Source organism: Micrasema longulum, unplaced genomic scaffold (assembly GCF_059751315.1).
Source record: "Micrasema longulum isolate JH-2025_06_02 unplaced genomic scaffold, ASM5975131v1 h1tg000323l, whole genome shotgun sequence".
Lineage (NCBI taxonomy): Eukaryota > Metazoa > Arthropoda > Insecta > Trichoptera > Brachycentridae > Micrasema > Micrasema longulum.
In genome coordinates, this window is record NW_028277527.1 from 889,305 (window position 1) to 908,904 (window position 19,600).

Genomic DNA, 19,600 nt, shown 5'->3' on the forward strand with positions numbered 1-19,600 from the left:
TAGCATGTACAAGAAGCTTATCATACCCAACCTAAAATACTTAAGAAGATTATTATTAAAATAAATATATTTATTTCCCCTGGAAAATTTATAACGTAGACTTGTAATTTTTGGCTTATCGGTTAGTGAATAGTTATAATTTAATATGTTTAGTTACATCATGGTTCAAAACCATTTTATCAATTAACATATTACTTATTTCTCTCACTTCTTTAATTTATCTCTCAAGAGATATGTAGTTGACATTTATTTTGTTTTAACTTCATTGATAAGTATTGGTGAAAAAACGTCTGGTATAAGAAATTATACATATTGCCAATTGCTTTACAATTAGATACAGTCTGAAGTATGTATTTATTACACATTAGAATGTCAGTTTATACATTTCAAGTCCATTTATATTGTGTCTTTCACACCTCTATCAGAGATAGAGAATAATCGTCCACGTATTATTAAAATTAACTTCAACAATATATCTTTGAGCTATCGTTTTCATTACCAAATTTTTTTACTGTTTGATTATAAACACAACTATTTTGCAAGGTTATGATCCATTAAATAATCCTATTAGATTATATTTTATTCAACATATTGATAATCAGCTTAACGGTTTTAATTTACTATACATATTCCTCTGGCTTATTGACATAACCTGGTGAAATAATTAATTTCTTGGATATTCAATGCATTCAACAAACTTTTAATTTTTTAAAATTGTTTATAAATAAAAAATCTCAGTTCTGTACTAATTTTAACATAAAATTATGTTCATAAAAATTATAAAATGCTTTAAAATTGTATCTTTATTAAAGAGTTTGTTTAAGTAAATAAAATTATTACAGGGAATGTTGAAAAATTAAGTAAAACATTATATATTCCCTACTACACGTACTCAAAATATGAATAAATTGTTTTCTTACCTAAATATCTATTTCAGCTTTACTAAATTCAAATTCAATAGTTTCAGTTTAAATTGCTCGACAGTTTCCATTCTTTTATTTTTATTAATTCTTTATTATGTACTGCACTTTTTGTACATTATGTTCCTATTTTGTGAATTGAAGCAGCGATACACTGAAAACTATCTTTGTGTATACATTCCGCCCTGTTATGTTAGATGTTTCGTTATAATATCAAGAAAAATGCAATGTGTTCAAATATAAATAATTATGCCTAAGAAATTTATTTTGTTCTTTGTATTTTTTTTTACCTGTAAGTTTATGCAAGAAATATTATTCACTTCAATGAAACATTAATGAAAATTAAAACGGGTTTTTAAAAAATCCTATGAACAAATTTAAACATACTTTAGAATAGATTTTGATTATTTAAACCTAAAAATCAACAATTCTCCTATATTTTTGTTTATCACTCAAAAATTACAAACACTAAATAGTTATTTTCTTCTGAAAACCACGTTTTACTGTGATTTTCATCAATTTTCATTCGGAACAAAATTTTTATTTTGATTTTATAATGATAATTTAGTTCTGATAAAACATTATTTAAAAACACTTTGGTAAGTGTTTGAGAGATACAATTATTTAAACTTACTTTTCCTCTAAATACCATTTCATGACATAATCTTTCGTGCAAATAAACAAGCATGTCTCATTTTTATTTTCTATGTAGCTCCGTTAGTTTTAAACTCACCATTTTAACTCCCAAGTAGATTAAACTATGTACCACAATTTTTTATGCAGTGCCATAAGAAATACACCTGTAAATATATTTGTATGTTATTATTAGAAGTAATGTTTCAATTATGCTTTGCGTTTAAAAGATTTTGCTGGTTTTGCAATAACAGTTTATTAGTGGACAAGATCTACACATCCTATTTTACCCTGTAATAAGCTATGTTGATTTCAAGATTCAGTTACTCCTCTGCCTGTGATACCATATTTGCATTTCTATGATTTAGTATTGCATGTTGCCTATTCAATTGCCATCACTTAATTTCACAAAGAAAATTGTATAGGAGGCAAAGGAAACCGTGTTAGAAACTCTCATGGTTGTCTTCCCTTGTATTTATGCATTTGGAAAAAATGGTATTGCATTGATAATATTTTTCAGATTTAAGTCTCATTTTTACATAACTAGTAGTCATGAGTATTTTACCCTGATTTGACTATACACTAATAAGTTTTAAAATAATTTATAAGCTATATCATCTGTAAATAATTATATCTTTGCTACATTCAATTCATAAATTCTACCACAGTTTTCAATTATTATAAATAATGTGTATGTATATAAAAGTTCCAACTGTATTTGTATTTGTGTGTATCATCACTCTATACATGTTCTGCATATAAATTGTTTGATTTTGTAGCTATGTTAATGGTGCAGGTTAAGTAAATATGATTTTGGTATGAAATTAATAATATTAAATAACAGAAAGAAGTGTAATTGATTTAAATGCAATTTTGCCGTGCTTATCATTCTGCCGGAACATGGTTTGCGCAATTTACCAAAGGGGTCACTCGTATGACACATTTTATATTCACTGACTGAGCATTATATCGCCAACTATAGTATTTTAATTTCAACTAGCTTTTATATTACTTAGCAATATTAAATTTTTATTTTAGTTGCACTATTTTCATTGCTAAATGTGCAAATGCTATACTTATATTTAATTTTTGAGTTAAGCGATTCGGTGTACAGTTAATTCCCTATTTATTTATTGAAGAGAGGCTCAGTATTCCATGTTTTAACATTTAGTTTAGTGATAATTTGAATGCATACAACTTTAAATCTAGTCGTATTTATGCCACATTATTATAATAGATCAGAATATTAACTTTCCTGTAGTATTGCAAACACATTGATTGTACTAAAGTTGACAATTTCAATATGTTGGCGAGTATATTTATTTTTTAATATAGTATATACATTATAAGCACTCAGATTTTAGTATAAAATGTATTTATTGTGTTTTTTCAAAACTCAAAATTCTTTGATTCCAATTAATCTTTGCATCCTTTTAGATTCTAGTACTATTTATTTCTATGTATTTATTAGCAATGAGTTTTTTTTTTTTCGTACTTGCGTACTGCGAACCAGTTTGTTTATAGAATAATTCAACTTGACATTGGCAAAAGCATTAAATTGAATATGCAACGCCATTTTATAAAAAAAATCTGAGAATATAAATTATGTTTTTAAAATTTCAAAGATAGAATTTTCCCATTTTTTTAATGTATTTTCAAACAACTTAATATTGATATATGGTGATATGTGGTTTTTAAACCGTATCTTTTTTATGTTATTATATCATTGTCGACTGTTTGTTTCTGTAAAATAAATAAATATGTGCAGCAAACACAAATCTGAAACTAAAAACGCAAAGAATGTAAAATTAATATGTTCAGATGTAAATGCAAAATTTACAGTTATTAAAATATTGTTATTTAATAAATGTTTATACAAAAATCATTTAGATAGACACCTTTCAAACAATAATCAGAAAAATTGCAATCGTTGCAATCATAGTGGAAAGGGACAAAAGATCTTATTGAATAATCAATTAGCAAAATGCAATAAATTAGTTGAGTTTAGAAAAATTGTCAATCAGCTGATGCCAATTATGCGTAATTAGTTTTACAATTAAAAAATGTTAAATTGCAGTATCTACGGGTTTTCCTTTACCAAAAATATTCCACAATTCTGTTCAATAATATTATATATACTGCATAATTTTGAATTAATTCTTAACATGCAACTATGCCAAATACCTTATTAATTTGCTCAATGTTGTCTAATGCCTTTATGAAATGTCAACTTTCCTAAATATATTTAGGTATTTATTATTCATTTATGGCCTATAAGGGTTGGCAATTATTATATTTTGAATGAAAGTTGTCATGTTTGACGGAGACTCTCGTCTTCTTCATAACTCCATTATTTAACTTTTATAGATCGCTGGCCCGCGGTAGTGGGTCAGATTAGACCCAGATTAAAATGTTACTTTTTAGGCATTTTTGTGGGCTTTCTTTAAAACATTATTTTATCATCAAAATGTGCTCTGAATCAATAAGAAGACACGTGGTAAAGTTTAGTGTACATTTTTTTAATGATTTTGTTCAATTATAATTCAAAACATCTGAGTGGATCGAAATCCTTCGGATATGATCTTTCCATGTGCATCCCACTGCGTAATGCGGCTGTCTGCCCTCTACTAGCCTCTAACTGCTTGTAGATCGCACGTCGCGCGTGTGATCAGCATCTGGTATACGCTTCAGCAGTCGTAAACATTTTGTAAGATTTTACTGTTTTAACTAATTTCAAATCCATATTTTTTTATCAAATTATTTTAATAATTTAACAATAATGATTCAACTAGGTGTTTGTTACTTGTTACTTCTTTGCATTTTTTCTTATTATTTTCTAAAAATGTAATTTTAGTGGAATAAAATATAAATCCTTAAAAGGATAAATGTCTAATATTTTTACAAATATTTTTTTAAATATGTACCTACATCCTTATTACTATTTGAGCAGCAAATTGGCTAGTAGAGATGAACAAATCATATTTTTGCACTTTTATTAACTTTTTAAAAAATAACTTTTAATTAGAATCTGATCCGATAATTTTCATGTACATTTAAATTTCAAGGTATTTCTTTGTAGAATGAAGGAAAATGTCGCATAAAAAGTACCTTTTCTCGTAATTTTCAATACTACTGGTCTAATTGGGCCCATCGCCGGTGGGGGGTATAAGTTTACATCATATCATTTTTCATTTTGTCTGACTGATTATTGCTAAAGTATTATTGCAGTTTTGTGTATCGTATCTTAAGATGTCGTATATTGTATTCTCATAATTCGAGTTCTGTAAAATATTTGGTAGTTGTAGTAAAAACATATTTATGTTAATTAGGTTTACGCACTCTGTTATACTTTGATTAGAAATAATTTAAGAATATCTATTTACATTTTATATGAACAAACTCTACCAAAAAATTATTTGTATATTTCCCAAAACTTTCTTCAGTAAATTATATATCGATTATATTAATGTTTAGTTATTTTTTAATGTTATACATATATTGTTTTTGTAATGCTACGTGACCCTATTACGGTTTCTAATTCTGTTTGTAATGTTAATACAGATGCTAATTTTATATAGAAAGCTGTTTTATTACAAATCCAATTACACATATTATAGAGTTGAATCATTTCCCAACTAATGACTCAATTTATCAGCTGTTAAACAATGTATAATAATTATTGTAGGTTTTTATTGTTTATTTTACGAATAAGGGAATGGGCAATAAACAAATTTACACATACATTAAACGTATGTAATAAGTGCATACTGCCGTCCTTACAAAGAGTGCAGTATCTAGCATTTTCGATGTTATTTTGTTTTACACACACATCAACATTCCTTCAGGAACCACTAAATCCAGGTATCAAAACTGCAGTAACTAGAGTTTCAGTTTATAATTATCGTAAATTTAGTTTAATTAATATGAAAACTACATTAATCTCTGTTTTTCCTTTATTTTGATACATGGCATATAACAGTGACACGCATAGTATTGAAACTGCAACAAAAAGAACATTATTTTCTTTTACCGTGTGTCTGACTGAGAGATACTGCACTGTTCGTCCGGTGGGCAGTACAGGTACTGCCGAGGTATTTACAAACCGGGAGCCATCTGCATGCTGCGGCGATGATAAATAAAATACAGCATTATTTACATTTGTTTATTAAATGTTTTACAATATAATCAATCTTGTTTTATGTCATTTATTGGTTGAAAACACTTATGGTAATAATTATATGTCAAGTAATTGAAAATACTGAATTTATACACCTTTAAGAGTACAAGCACAATAAATAACAGTAATTGATGCGCTTCGTAAGTAACATTGGAGTGAAAACAACCGTAGGAGACTACCCTGCAAGCTTCTCAATTATTACCATTTACACCGCAAACTTCTCCGCATAATCTCCCCAGGCTTATTGCTTTCATTATCTCTTCAATAAATATATCTCTCACAAAAATAACTCTTACTTATGAGAATTGTCTATCACAAAAACATGTTCACTAATTGAATTTCACAGTTTTCTACATTCAATTATTAGCGTCTCTTAATCCCAGAACGGAAAAGTTTGATAATGGATAAAATAACACATTGATCAAATCAACAAACTCTCGAATGTAAAACTTACAGCTATAACTTAACATAGATAAATGGAATGGGAAGCGGTACATTAGGTAAGGTGTACCTTTATTGACTTTATCCAAGCAGTTACAATCACACGATGATATGTTTAACCAGTTGGTTTTATTGCACTCGTAATCAGTTCAGTCGGTTTTCCTGGCGTCGGACACCACAAGCTGCTCCGCTTTGTCCTGCTCACTCTTACAGTGATTTTGCTTGAAGCTAGTCTTTCTCACTGGTGAACTCTCGTTTCCAGAATCTCCCTGGAATCACAATTCATCATTAATTTCTGGAAATATTATTTATGTAAAATTGGATGCCAGCCCCCACAGCCAGAGTCAGAGTCACTGAATGGTAGTGTTTGAAATTTTACATAAATTATATACAATTCATTTTTAACATTTTGTTATCCTGGCGGCTTTGCACAGTACTATGTTAGTACAATGTATAAAAAACAAACCTAACGCAGCACCAATTACGTAAACGACACAATATACAATGCAAATGAACTCATGAACTCGGTAATAGTTATTCCCACGTATCTGATATATTTAGTGTAGGGTATTGTTCCTATAGAACAAACCTTTTGAACTTTTTCAAAGATGGTGAGTGGTAATTATATTTATTTATTCATGCATTTCATAATATATATATTTAAAGTTTTTTGTTCACTTTACCTAGCTGTGTGAAACAGTACTTATGATTTGTTTGTTTTTTTACTGTATAATGTTTTATTATTTAAACTTTCTACTGAATTTGCTGTATAATTATTAGTATATCTTCTCATTTTTGAAAAAATAATAATTTATTGTTACTATGGCATGAACGTATTTTATTTTATTTTATTTAGAAAACATAGTCATACAAAATCAGTATTAAAAACAACAATTTTTTAACATAAAAAGACCAGTTAAGTTTTCATAAATTAAAAAGATATAAACATTAAATGTGACAAAAAATAAAAAATAAATAAGAATTTTAAGTGAAAAAAGGATAATTGTTGACAATTGCGTTTTCCATGGAGGTAATAAATTAAAATAAATAAAAATACCGAATGTACACTCCGAGCCATCCACGCACACACATGAACGCACATATAAAACATACACAAACATATACATTACATGCGGCACATATACATAGCATAAATCACTCAAGATGTACATTCAGCAACTATCCCAAATAATCGACCCCATGAAGAAATTTTCTGTACAAATGCAACGTGCAGTTAAAAATGTCTACATCAATACTGAGTCCGTTATAATTTCTACAGGTACGTCTAATGAATGAATTCGAGGTATAATTGTTTTTACAAGTTGGTTCATAAAAAAGGGAATTTAATCTAGTATAGCGAAGAGGACAACGGAAACCAATATTTTGTAAAAGATACGGCGAATTAACTATGTATTTCCGATTCATTAAGAAGCTGAAAGGTTATCGAGAGTATAGCGGTTTCTCTACTAGAAATTAATCTCATTATATAAAGCCTTCCTAAACATCAAGGACGCTGATGAGTAACACCTTGGTAAAAGATGAAGGAAATTAGTTTTGTATCTCTTTCACGCCTTTAGGATCTCGAATTGTAAATATGTACTTACATTTGCACCTAAGGATGCCATGTCCTGTATTAGGAATTCACTATCTGTCCCTCGTGCTTCCTTGTTCTTCAGAATTGATCTGGCTCTTATGGTATCCTGTTCACTGGACCACGCACTCCGCTTGTTCCCATTCTTAGCTGAATAAATATTTTTTTTACAATATAAATACATACTATAAACAGAACAGTGAGGGAACATTATTCTGTATAAAAGTATAAGTATAAATAAATAAATAAAACTAATAGGGAATTAAATTTTTTAAAAGTTATAATAATAATAATAATTATGGATAACTTATATAGCGCCATTTTTGTAATATAATACCTCAAGGGCGCTTTACAAAGTGATTATATAAAGATATAAATTTAATTTTAACTTTTTAATTTAAGAAAAATAATGTACTTTTTCTTATTACTTTTCCGCCACATGCTAAGAATTTATTCAAATGATTTAGAGAACAAGTGGGTTTTAAGTTTCTTCCGAAATATCACTTCACTCTCACAGTTTCGGATTTCTGCTGGGAGAGCATTCCATGCCGTAGGGCCTGCGACCGCAAATGCACGTTCGCCGAATTTAGTGCGCTGTTTGCGTAGAGGTTTAATAACTTTTCCTTTCGACGTAGATGTAGCTGATCTAAGCGTAAGACGTCTGTCAGCTAGTTCATCTGGAATGCAGAGTTCCCTTAGATATTCTGGAGCAGAGTTGTGCAGTGACTTATACATAAGTCAACAGAGTTTGTATTCCACCTTCTGTGGAAAACGTAGCCAGTGCAATTCCCGAAGTAGTGGAGTTTTTTTGCTGTTTTCCGACAGATGGTGTTATCTTACCCTTTTTACACTGGGCAATTATATACAGCAGACTTCATCGTAAAGCTAATCATTAGGCTTGAAATGGCAGTATATGTTATTCCGCCAAAGTGTAAACAACATATTTTTTCATAGCATTAAATATGTCGAATTTCGTGAAAAGAGTATTTGCGAGGAGTTTCACTGCATTTTTTTTAATGTGCAGCTGAAGCACATCATCAGCTCTGCCCCGCACCATGATCTGCTGGGTGTAGTGTATTATGAGCTCCTCAAACCCAACGAAACCTCGTGAGAGATCGCTATCGACTACGATTGATGCGTTTGAGCCGAGCATTGGAGGAAGAACAGCCGCAATACGCAGAGAGACACGGCAAAGTAATTTTGTAGCTTGATAAGGCTCGGCCACATGTTGGAAGGCCAGTCAAAATATACTTGGAAACGCAAATGGGAACTCCTACCCCACCCGCCGTATTCGACGGGCATTGCTCCTTCCGGTTACCATTTGTTCTAATTGATGACTCATGGCCTGGCTGAGCAGCACTTCCATTCTTATGAAGATACCAAAAAATGGCTCGATTTGTGGATAACCTCATAAGATGAGTCGTTCTTTCAGGATGGTATTTATATGCTGCCCGAAAGATTAAAGAAAGGAGTTGCTAACAACAGACAATACGTTCAATGATAAGTTGTTTACTATTTTTTTTAAATAAAGTTTTCATTTTTACAAAAAAAACAGCGAGAAATCATTCAGGCCCCCAATAAATTTTAATAAGAATAATTGCTAACGAATCTTACCTCCAAATATGTGATGGTTGATTATTCTTGTGGCAATTCCTCTTGGTGGCTTTTTCTCATCATCCGCCCATTCCTGAAAATCAAATAAATATTTAAAATGTAAATGAAATATATACCAGCTTTAAATATGTTATACGTTGACCAGTTTCAAAGTTACTACTTCATTATCAGGACTTCTACATTTAAGTCCCGATGATGAGGTACCTCGAAACGGGTCCATGTATAAATAAAAATGAAAGCGGATTATGCAAATTTATAAATAAATAAGTGTAAAATGTTTTTGATATTAAAAATTTAAATATATGGTGTTTGGTAGAGAGCGGAACAAAAAAGATTGGGACAAATTTGACAAATTTATTACGTTTTTTAAAATGTTTTTTTGTTTTCCCAGATTTTGGTCTTTTGCCTTTGATAAAAAAAATTCTAAGGCTTGTATCAGCTCCAAATAAATTAAGTTTGCCCACAATTACTTTCTAGAATAATGAAAATAAAATATGTTTTCTTACGCATGGTAAAAATTAGAGCATTAAATTTGATCGGGTTGTGGTCCTGTGGCTAGTGTCTCGGACTCACGAACCAAAGGTCCGTGGTTCGAATCCTACTCTACCCCAACTTGATTCCCATTTTCTAATAGTGAGTTATTTACAACTCGTTGAAAATGGCCCTCAAAATTAAATATTTGGGTAAATCATTAGAACGCAACTTTTCTTTTAAAAAAATAGATCATTAAAGTTTCTTGAAAAAATATTTAAAAAAATATTGAAATATTTTAATAAAAACCTGCTGTGAACGACATCACTCGTTCATATGAATCAATCAATGATAGGACAGTTATGAAAGATATCCGGTTTACGGTACGTCAACAAACCAATTGGCAGAACTGACCGAGAAGAAGCGGGAGAGAACTTGAGACGTCACACGTGGAGTTGTTTCAGAAATACAAAACTTTAAAAACTCATAGCAAAAGAATTTGAACATCTTGTTTTGATTTTTTTTAATACGACACTAAGTTCACGGTTATGTTTTTTGTTTTCACTTTTTGTACTTTGTTAGGATATTTTTTTCAAATGATTTTCTGTACCAAATTTTTGCTCTAGTAAAACAGTACAACACTAAGACTAAGATACAAAAACTATCTACATACGTCTGATACACAAGCCTTATTTTTTTTTAAGACCAAAATCTGAGAAAATTACTTAAATAAACTCGTAATAATAAATTGGTGACATTTGAGGACGGGCCACTACAGCAATTTAGTTCCAAATGGCCCCCTTTAACCACCATTTTATTTTGTTCCACTCTATTTAACTATTTAAGTCTTTCAATTCACATTAATATTATTATGTTATGGTCAAAGAGATTTTATAAGATGTATCCCTCAAAAATCTTCTTCATCAAACCCTTATCTACATCCGGTGATACCCAGGGCGCTGCATTATTAAATCGGATGCAGCGTATCTCGATCGTCTGTTACGGAAAAGTAAGGTGATCAGTCTTACGCTTCAGTCCAGGGACAGACCACCTTTAAAAGCAACATAGTAAATGTCTACCAAGAGTACAGTTCTACATTTAATAATAAATGTATTTGCCTGTTGAAATCTTGTTTTCCTGTGTTTCGGGAGAGACTCGTTTAAGCTTCCTCTCGAGTCTTCCAGAGTTAGTCCTAAGCTGGATTTTGAACCCTGGTATGACTTAGTGGAGGATTTCTGAGTGGAGCCCATTTTGGAAGGTTGCAGTGGCTGACACAAGCTGCTCCGGGAGCCAGTGAGGGACTGGTTAGCCTGCTGAGTCAAGCTTTGGCGTGACCCTTGAGAGGAGTTTTTGTTGCTGCACAGGAGGGCGCTGTCACCCGACGTGCTCTTCTTCACCCCTTTATACTGCTGGTTGACTTTCTGGTCCAGGGGATTCACATACAAGTTGGAGTCGCTCTCTCTCGTGATGTCGCCCTCTGAAGGAAAAGGGTGCGTAAGGCATGATGCAAATGTATCTGTAAGGTAATGCGTAAGCTATACACCGGCTATGTACACGGGGCCTGAGTGGACACTAGTAGAAAGAAGTTACCTGAAGAGTCTAAACTTGGAGCTGTTTCTGGCAGGGCCTTGGGAGCGAGACCTTCTCTTCGCAAGCAGTTCAATTCTACACAAACCGGTTGCTTGAAGTCCGAAGTTGCTAATGGCATCAAATGTTCCGCATCAATAAACTCCTTGTATCCCTTCAAATTAAATTATTAAGTATTAAAAAGGTGCTTACAATCTAAGTCTGGTTTGTTATTGGCTACTGTATTCTAGTGATAGGATGCAATATGAATGTTATTTAAGTAGACAGTATTTAGCATTACTGAAGTGTATGTGCTATAGTGTTATAAAGGTACCTTGAAGGTGCAAAAACAACATTCAAACTCAGACGGTAGCTGGTCCAGTTCTAATTGTTTTTCCGCAGCTTTTTTATCCTAGAATTAATTACACTATGAATTCATCTCGATGTTAAGTTACTACAACACAAACTGAAATCAGATTCTCTGTAAAACATGAAGAATATTAGTATGTTATCATTAAACAAGCGTGTTAGAACATGGGAATATAGAAAATGTAAGCTGTAGAAATTCTCACGGGAGTTGGTTCTGGGTTGAGCAGTAAACACTTCTCAGGACTACTGCCTTCAGGGTACATCCTCTCGTTGCCGGTATTCAATATCTGCAAGAGAAGAGAGAGGAGGGGGGTGAGATAGGGTGAAGGAGGATGTCGCAGGGGCGGAGGATAGTCCTACTTGCCTGGGAGGAGTCGGAGAGTGGCTGGCCCTTGGTGGCGATGTAGTGGTCGTAGTTCCTGTAACAGCCCACACCCGGCATGTTGGGGTCCCCTTCCTGACTAGTGTTGTCCCCCTGCGACAAGTTGTGTCCTACGACAACGCCTCGGTCAGTGTTTCCTCATCCACCCCGGACTGTGGCTCCCACCTCTCGTATCAACCACTAAACCGTGCAATCTTGAAACTCACTCCGGTGTATCACCGTTTGAAATTACAAATTTTCGTATAAATTATTTGAGATATAAAAATATTGCGCAATTCCTAGTTGCCGAAAGCTCGTACTGTCTAACTACTCCAAATGAGGCGGATCTATTCGTAAAACAGCGATATCGCAAAAGCCATGGATGGAATGTTAATTCGGTGTTCAAAATTACACTGAATAATTGGGGTGGGTAACCGCGGTCCGGACGGTTTCCGAATGTCTACATACATATTACAATAGTCCACCACACCATACCACGAGTAAACAATAAAGCACATAACACACAGAGCCAATAATACACAGGGTGCACACAGTGTAACTTCCAATTAGTTTATTATTTATCTTATTTTTATCTTAACCGTAATGGAATGCAACATCTGGACTGAGTAAAACCGGAGTGTGGAGGTGTCATCTTAAGTGTTCGATTATTAAGCTGTCGGTCTGATGTCATCGGCCTCTATCAGAACACACTTGTCACCTGGAGGGAAGGAACAAAACTCTCTGAGTGCACCGCTTCGCAGTCTCATGAATATTCATTCCACTAGCAACTAGTTAAGCTTCTTATGTATTTATGTATGAAAATGTTTATTGGTGAGACTCCAATAAGTACAAACTTCTAATGCCAAAAGCTAATGTTTCGTGGCGACTAAGGTGGGTGTGATCGAGAATAATCGGCTCGTCTTCGGTACTGAATTTGCCATAATTTCCAATGGAAGTTTCACGGGTATCATGCAGTGCTAGGGAGCTTATTGCGACATTATAGTTATTGGACATATTAGTGGTACTACGAGTTAGGCCAAATCGAGCGGTGGATGCATAACAGGAGCGTGCGGTAATAAAGCGAATGTGACTGACCTGTATCCACAATAACGTCTATGAGGTCCATGCTCTTGGCGAAGGCATCTCTCAAATTGATGTGGTGGAAGGACACAATGGAGCCTTCTCTCTTGGCTCGCTCCAGGGCCTCTCGCCGCTTGAGCGCTTTCTCACGCCGCATTTGATTCTTGTAGAACTCGGCAAAGTTGTTAACTATGATGGGGATGGGTAAGGCAATCACCAGCACGCCGCAAATACAGCAAACCGACCCGATAACTTTGCCCAACGGAGTCGTTGGGTAAATATCACCGTATCCGACTGTCGTCATTGTAATACCCGCCCACCAGAATGTTTCGGGAATGGAAATGAACTTAGTGCCGGGCTCCTCCTTCTCGGCAAAGTAGGCCAGCGAAGAGAAGATGAGGACGCCCATGGCGAGGAACAGCATGAGTAGCCCGAGCTCCTTGTAGGAGTTGCGCAGGGTGAAGCCCAGGGACTGTAGCCCCGTGGAGTGGCGAGCCAGTTTGAGGATACGCAGGATGCGCATGATACGGAATATCTGCACCACGCGGCGCACGTCCTGGAACTGATCCGTGGCATTCTTGTTGGTCTCCAGGAGGAACAGAGAGACGAAGTAGGGCAGGATAGCCAGCAAGTCGATGACGTTGAGGCCGCCCTTGAAGAACTTCCACTTGTCGGGAGAGGCGCTGAAGCGCAACACATACTCCAGCGTGAACCAGGTGATGCACACGGCCTCGACCATGGCTAGCTGCGGGTTGTCTGTAATGACTCCCTTGTCGTCGTACACTTGCATCTGAGGTATGGTGTTGAGCGTGAGGGCTATGGTAGACAGCACTATGAAGAGGATGGAGATCACCGCGATTACCTGCAAGCCACACTTGCTGTACATTCTGTCCAATGGTGTATGTACATCCGCCAGTCTGGACTGACACATACTGCACTCTATACATTCGTGGCAACTTAAACAGTATCCGTGTTCTGTGGAGTGTGGTCTATGTGTTAGTCGCAGGTGTTGTTAGTGTGTTGCGTATTGTGACTTCCCTACATGCGCCTCGGTGGATGTGAGGCTTGTGTGTCGGTGGAACATTTACACTCGCAATGCCGCGCAGATACCTTGTAAACTAAATTTGGAATTAATATTTTATACAAAGTTCTTTTAAATACAAATAGCTCATATAATGTATAAACAATATACGCTATTAATAAGTAAAGCGGTTTCCCAAGATACAAAATATTTACACATTTAATTAATATGTACAGGTCAACGAAACCAATGTTTTCCAAAAATATTTCTACACTAAGGCCAAATATAGTTAGCTTACAAGAAATCTTCAGCATGATTCATCTTCCATCGATCTCGGACTGATTCAGGCATGAAACTATGTAGTTGAGTAGCGAGTAAGTGTGTTGATGTATATATATGATGTTAGTAATAATGAAGCGGAAGCACAAATGCATATATAGCAACATGGGGCAGTGTGTTGGGAGGTGGTTAGGGGGCGCCGGGCTGTGTGGACAGGTGCCACTTCCACCTCACGTGTCCTGTCGGGTCGCTCAGTCTGCTGGACAGACGACACTAGCAGGGACAGTCGGGGGCTGGCGCTCCTCCGAGCGTGTCCTGTCCACACAGTCCGGTGTCACGTGACGGATGAAGCGACTGGTCATATTGCATTGGCCCATCCCCGCCCTCTCTGGGCATTATCAACCCGGCCAAGAATCCACTCGACCATAGTAACAAGTAAGTACTTTATATCCTTCAACTTATTATCCTCTTTTTAAATTGAAAAGGGCATCCAACTCTGGTGTACCGTTATATACAAATTCTTTTTTTTTACCATGCTGGAATCATAAAACATGGGAACATGATTATATGTATTCTGTTAATACTTTTTCAAATCTAAATGCATGCCCGTGCATTCTTAGTAATGATAACTATACGATGGCTATGGTTTTCTTCGAGTGTTCGTGCGATTAAGTGCAAACATCTACATAAAAAACGTGCGAGTCATGTTACAACACATGTGACACAAACAAATATTTGTAACACAAATACTACTTATAAAACATTAAAAGGGACACAATGTATATTACACTGAAGAAATTTATTTCACTGACGTAAAGTGTTAGTTAAGTTGATTAAATGATAAAAGTTTTTTTATAGTGAGAAGTTTGTTCTGCAGAGTTGTTCAGAGTTAAATTATAATAAAACAAAAACTTTATTATTAGCGTTACACATACAAGTTGATTCTATTAAAATAACAAAACAATAGTTTCGGGAGAGCATTCCTCGACGGGCGATACAAAACTAATATTAGAAATACAAAATACTATTGGGGACGTGAATAAGTTCTCGCTGTTTTTTGCTTTATTTAAAAAAAAATTAGTAAAGAACAGTCATTGAAGGTATTGTCCATCACTAGTAACTACTTTCTCTCTTCTTTCTGGCAGCATACGAATACCGTCTCGAAAGAACGACTCATCTTTTGAGGTTATCCACGAATCTAGCAATTTTTTGGCATTATGAAAAATATTAAATGAATGGAAGTGCTGCTGGACTGATGTGGTAATCGGAAGGAGCAATGTCCGGTGAATACGGCGGGTGGGGTAGGATTTCCCGTTTGAGCGTTTCCAAGTATGTTTTGACTGGCCTCGCAACAAGTGGCTGAGCCCTGTCATGCTGCAAAATTACTTTGTTGTGTCTCTCTGCGTATTGCGGCTGTTCTTCCTTCAATGCTTGACTCAAATGCATCAATCGTACTCGATAGCGATCTCCCGTGATGGAGTTTAAGGAGCTCATAATACACTACACCCAGCTGATCATGGTGCAGAGCAGAGATGTTGATGATGATGATGTTCTGTGATGTTCCGATAGAGCATGGTCACCGTTAGTCTCCACGAGAATTCTATGTATGCAAGTTTGCATAAGGTGTTGACACCGTGAGTCAATATCTAAGGAAGTCTGATATTATATTGCAAAAGGAACATAATCAATAATGGTAAAGGGTTATTAAATGTGTGATTATTTATTAGATCGTCACAAGAATATAAATTAATGTGGATTTTTATTATTTTGAGACTATTTGCGTTGTTTTTTGGATACTCTACGATTACACTGTTAATAGTATTATGTATTTATAATATTAGTTTCATATCACCCGTTGATGCAGGAACTGCCCTCCCGAAACTACAGTTATGTTATTTTAATAGAATAAACGTATGTGATAAAAAAGTTTTTGAATTATAATTTTTTATTATGAAGTGTAACAAAGTGAATGTCGATTCAATCAATAAAATTGTTCAGAGCTCTTGAGTTATGTACATTTACCTAATATTTTTTGAAGATTTAAATATTTCAGAAGTGTAAATTTCTAAGAATAAAGGTAAATTTACTTTCTGTGGATCAAACTAAACTATTATTTGTCTTGACACAATCAATGAGACATTTATTTCTTAACAAAATACTCTCATTACAAAAGGCTTATATTTTACCTTTCAATAACTAATATTTTTGTACTACAAGAGTAAGAGAGAATATCTAATTTTTATTACACAAATGAAATTTATAAAACGCATGTCATGTTTTGTCTATGTAATTTAGTGAAAAAGATTTTTGAAACTACTTTTAAAGTACGTTAGGCTACCCCTTTAAAAATGGTTTACTTTAATAGTTTAAAAAAGTATCTAAAATGTTAAACATTGCTTTTTCATTTAAATGATCTTCATCTCACCTACTGGTCATTGTATCAATGTCATCTAGTTTTTTATTATCTACTTTGTTTTACCTAGCGTTAATATCAAGAAACAAACCATTATTTTTTACTAAAATATTAATAAAATATATAATACAAACAATACCGTTATTCTTGAAGCATAAGACACCTTCATTATTGATGTACCTGTATGTAAAATCCATATTTGTAAATTAGAAGAAAGTTGCTGAGAATACAGTGTATGATTTTAGAATATTGTTATTATTTTATTGAATATTTAGTTTTATACAACTGACAGTAAAAGAAAATGGATTAAGGGGTGCCAAAAACAAAACGAAGTAAATCTAAACCCACACTTAATATGTATCAATCCCCTCCTTACTGTGCTAAAAACATCCTTGCGTTCCGTTGCTGTCTAGTCAATATACATACAAAAATAACAAATTTAAAATTGGACATTCGTAGACGATTGCTTCAATAAATTATATTTGCCAAAAGTGATAATATTTGAAATATAATTACTAAAAACATTTACTAACGCTCACAGCGTGAGCAAACAGACCACTCATAGTGGAACTCCGAGAGCAACTGGCATATAGTGGCAGTGGTACAGGCTGGCCTGCGTTACGTGTGAAATTTTCTCTCTCGCTTACGAGTATTTCTATAGCATTGAGAGTGAAACGCAAAGAGCGTTTGATACAATCGTATATTCGGTACTCTTTTGCTTCATCGCCACGACAATTCGACACATTTGTAAGCTTTTGATTGTATAGGATATTTATCTCCAATTTCTGATAAAATGCTTTTTGTGTGCCCAATTAGTATTTATTATTTGACAATTATATATTTTAATTGATACCTAAATGCATAACGAAAAAATACTGAAAATCTTAACCCAGTATTTATTAAATCTAAAGAGATATAAAAGTTATTAAATGCGATGTGTACTAGCTACACATCACCGGGAAGGGAGAAAACTGTTTTATCTCTATGTGACCTTTGTTCTTTATTGATTATAGACAGACATTGCCTTAACTCTTGAAATTGGTATTTCAATTTAGCGCCCTGTGCTACAAAAAACGAAAAACTTTGTTATCGGCTTTACAATAAGATAGTAAAACTATGTGAGTTTTATTAAAAATGATTATTTTAGCAGAAAGCTTTGATTTTAAGTTGAATTATTTTCAACTTTATTTAACTTTAAGACATTTTATGAATTTAAATGGTACAAAAGAATTATAAACTTGATGACCAAAAACCTGAAGAACTACAATGATAAATAAAAGTTAGATTACTTTATCAATATTTACTACAAAGAATACTAATGTTTTGAAAACTACACATTTCTACATAAACATTATAAGAGTTTTGTGCAAATTAATATCTAAGTAACATTCAATAAAAACTAATATATTTTGGATTTTTACAGATTTAAGAACTAATGTTTTTTGTCCATTTGCTACTTCAAGACATAACGGGATTATTTATAAAAACATTTTCTAGAGCGGGGTACTAATATTATTGGTATCAATATAAACTATAATAAGCAGTGAAAAGAATATTAAAGAATACTGTGAATTGTTTTGATTAAGTATATGATGTAGTAAATTCTACAGTAAAAACTTTGAAGCTTCACATGTTATATAGATTTTCAATTGGGCTAGAAAATCATTCTTTATTTTACAGGAGATTCTTGTATTTATATAAAAATATTATGGGACCAGACGTGGTATGAAAGCAATGTCCTATCCTGAATTATTACCACAAATCCTCTAATGAGTACATTGGATTGATCATCCTTGTATGTATACAACACACATACACATATCAAGGCTATATTTCACTGAAATTGAATTTTTCAGGAGAAAAAAACATTGTGTGACTTTTTTTGTTTTGAATCAATTCCAAAACAATGTACAGTAACCGTCAGTAAATAAAGGACATCAGGCTTAAGAAAGAGAATACCGGTCTAATCGGCCAACTTTGACTTTGTAGAGCGTCGTCTCTGTCGCATGAGTCCGGTGAATATGAATGACAAAGACGACGCTCTACAAAGTCAAAGTTAGCCGATTAGGCCGGCGGTCTCTTTCTTAAGCCCAACGTCCTTTATTTACTGCCAGTTACTATAAGTAAGACTGAAGTGAAACTATTAGGGTTATGTAGAATGAATACCAAAAACAGATTTTAATATAAATTTAAAAAACGATTCATAATCTCATACAAGTGGGTTTTTAATAAAAAAGAAATGCTAAAATTGACATCCTATATCGGTGAGTGTCAGCTCATACGACCTAGCTGCTGAGAAAAGTGGTATTTTTATCCCCACTCAATTGTTAAATCAGGCACTTGATTGGACAACTATGCTGTTCATCAAATGTCGACATTCAATTGAATGGCTAAGCCATTAGTTGGATGAATTAAGAAAGCTCAACATTCAGCATGTTGGATGGTTGAAAGCTAGCCCCTTGGAAACGGCTCAACCAACAGCTGTTAGTTTAGGTTAGGATCAGTTGGATTAAGATAAGAAAAAAAATATTTTTGCTTAACTTTACATAACAAAAGAAATTAAAAAATAACACAATTATTATTGTTGTATTGAAATTAAAGAGGTAAGTGACGCTCAACATTGCTTTTAACATTTTGGCTAAGCGTCCATTAGCCATTCCATTG

General features: G+C 33.7%; 1 protein-coding gene across 14 annotated transcripts in view; it reads right to left on the reverse strand.

The window, feature by feature from the left end:
• Positions 1-5,704: 5,704 nt before the first annotated feature.
• Shab (potassium voltage-gated channel shaker cognate b) overlaps positions 5,705-19,600 on the reverse strand; it is an 84,581-nt gene continuing 70,685 nt past the window's right edge. For 2 of the 14 annotated variants that reach the window (XM_088225010.1, XM_088225009.1), the window contains 9 exons: positions 13,239-14,085; positions 12,147-12,274; positions 11,986-12,069; positions 11,748-11,825; positions 11,438-11,588; positions 10,966-11,363; positions 9,377-9,449; positions 7,776-7,912; positions 5,705-6,440 (listed from right to left, as the gene is read on the reverse strand). In XM_088225010.1, coding sequence (XP_088081136.1) covers positions 6,321-6,440; positions 7,776-7,912; positions 9,377-9,449; positions 10,966-11,363; positions 11,438-11,588; positions 11,748-11,825; positions 11,986-12,069; positions 12,147-12,274; positions 13,239-14,085 — 2,016 coding nt within the window. In that variant the 3' untranslated portion in view covers positions 5,705-6,320. Of the gene's footprint in view, positions 6,441-7,775; positions 7,913-9,376; positions 9,450-10,965; positions 11,364-11,437; positions 11,589-11,747; positions 11,826-11,985; positions 12,070-12,146; positions 12,862-13,238; positions 14,086-19,600 lie in introns of all 14 variants that reach the window. The other 12 variants (XM_088225014.1, XM_088225013.1, XM_088225016.1 and 9 more) reach the window with 8 other exon arrangements.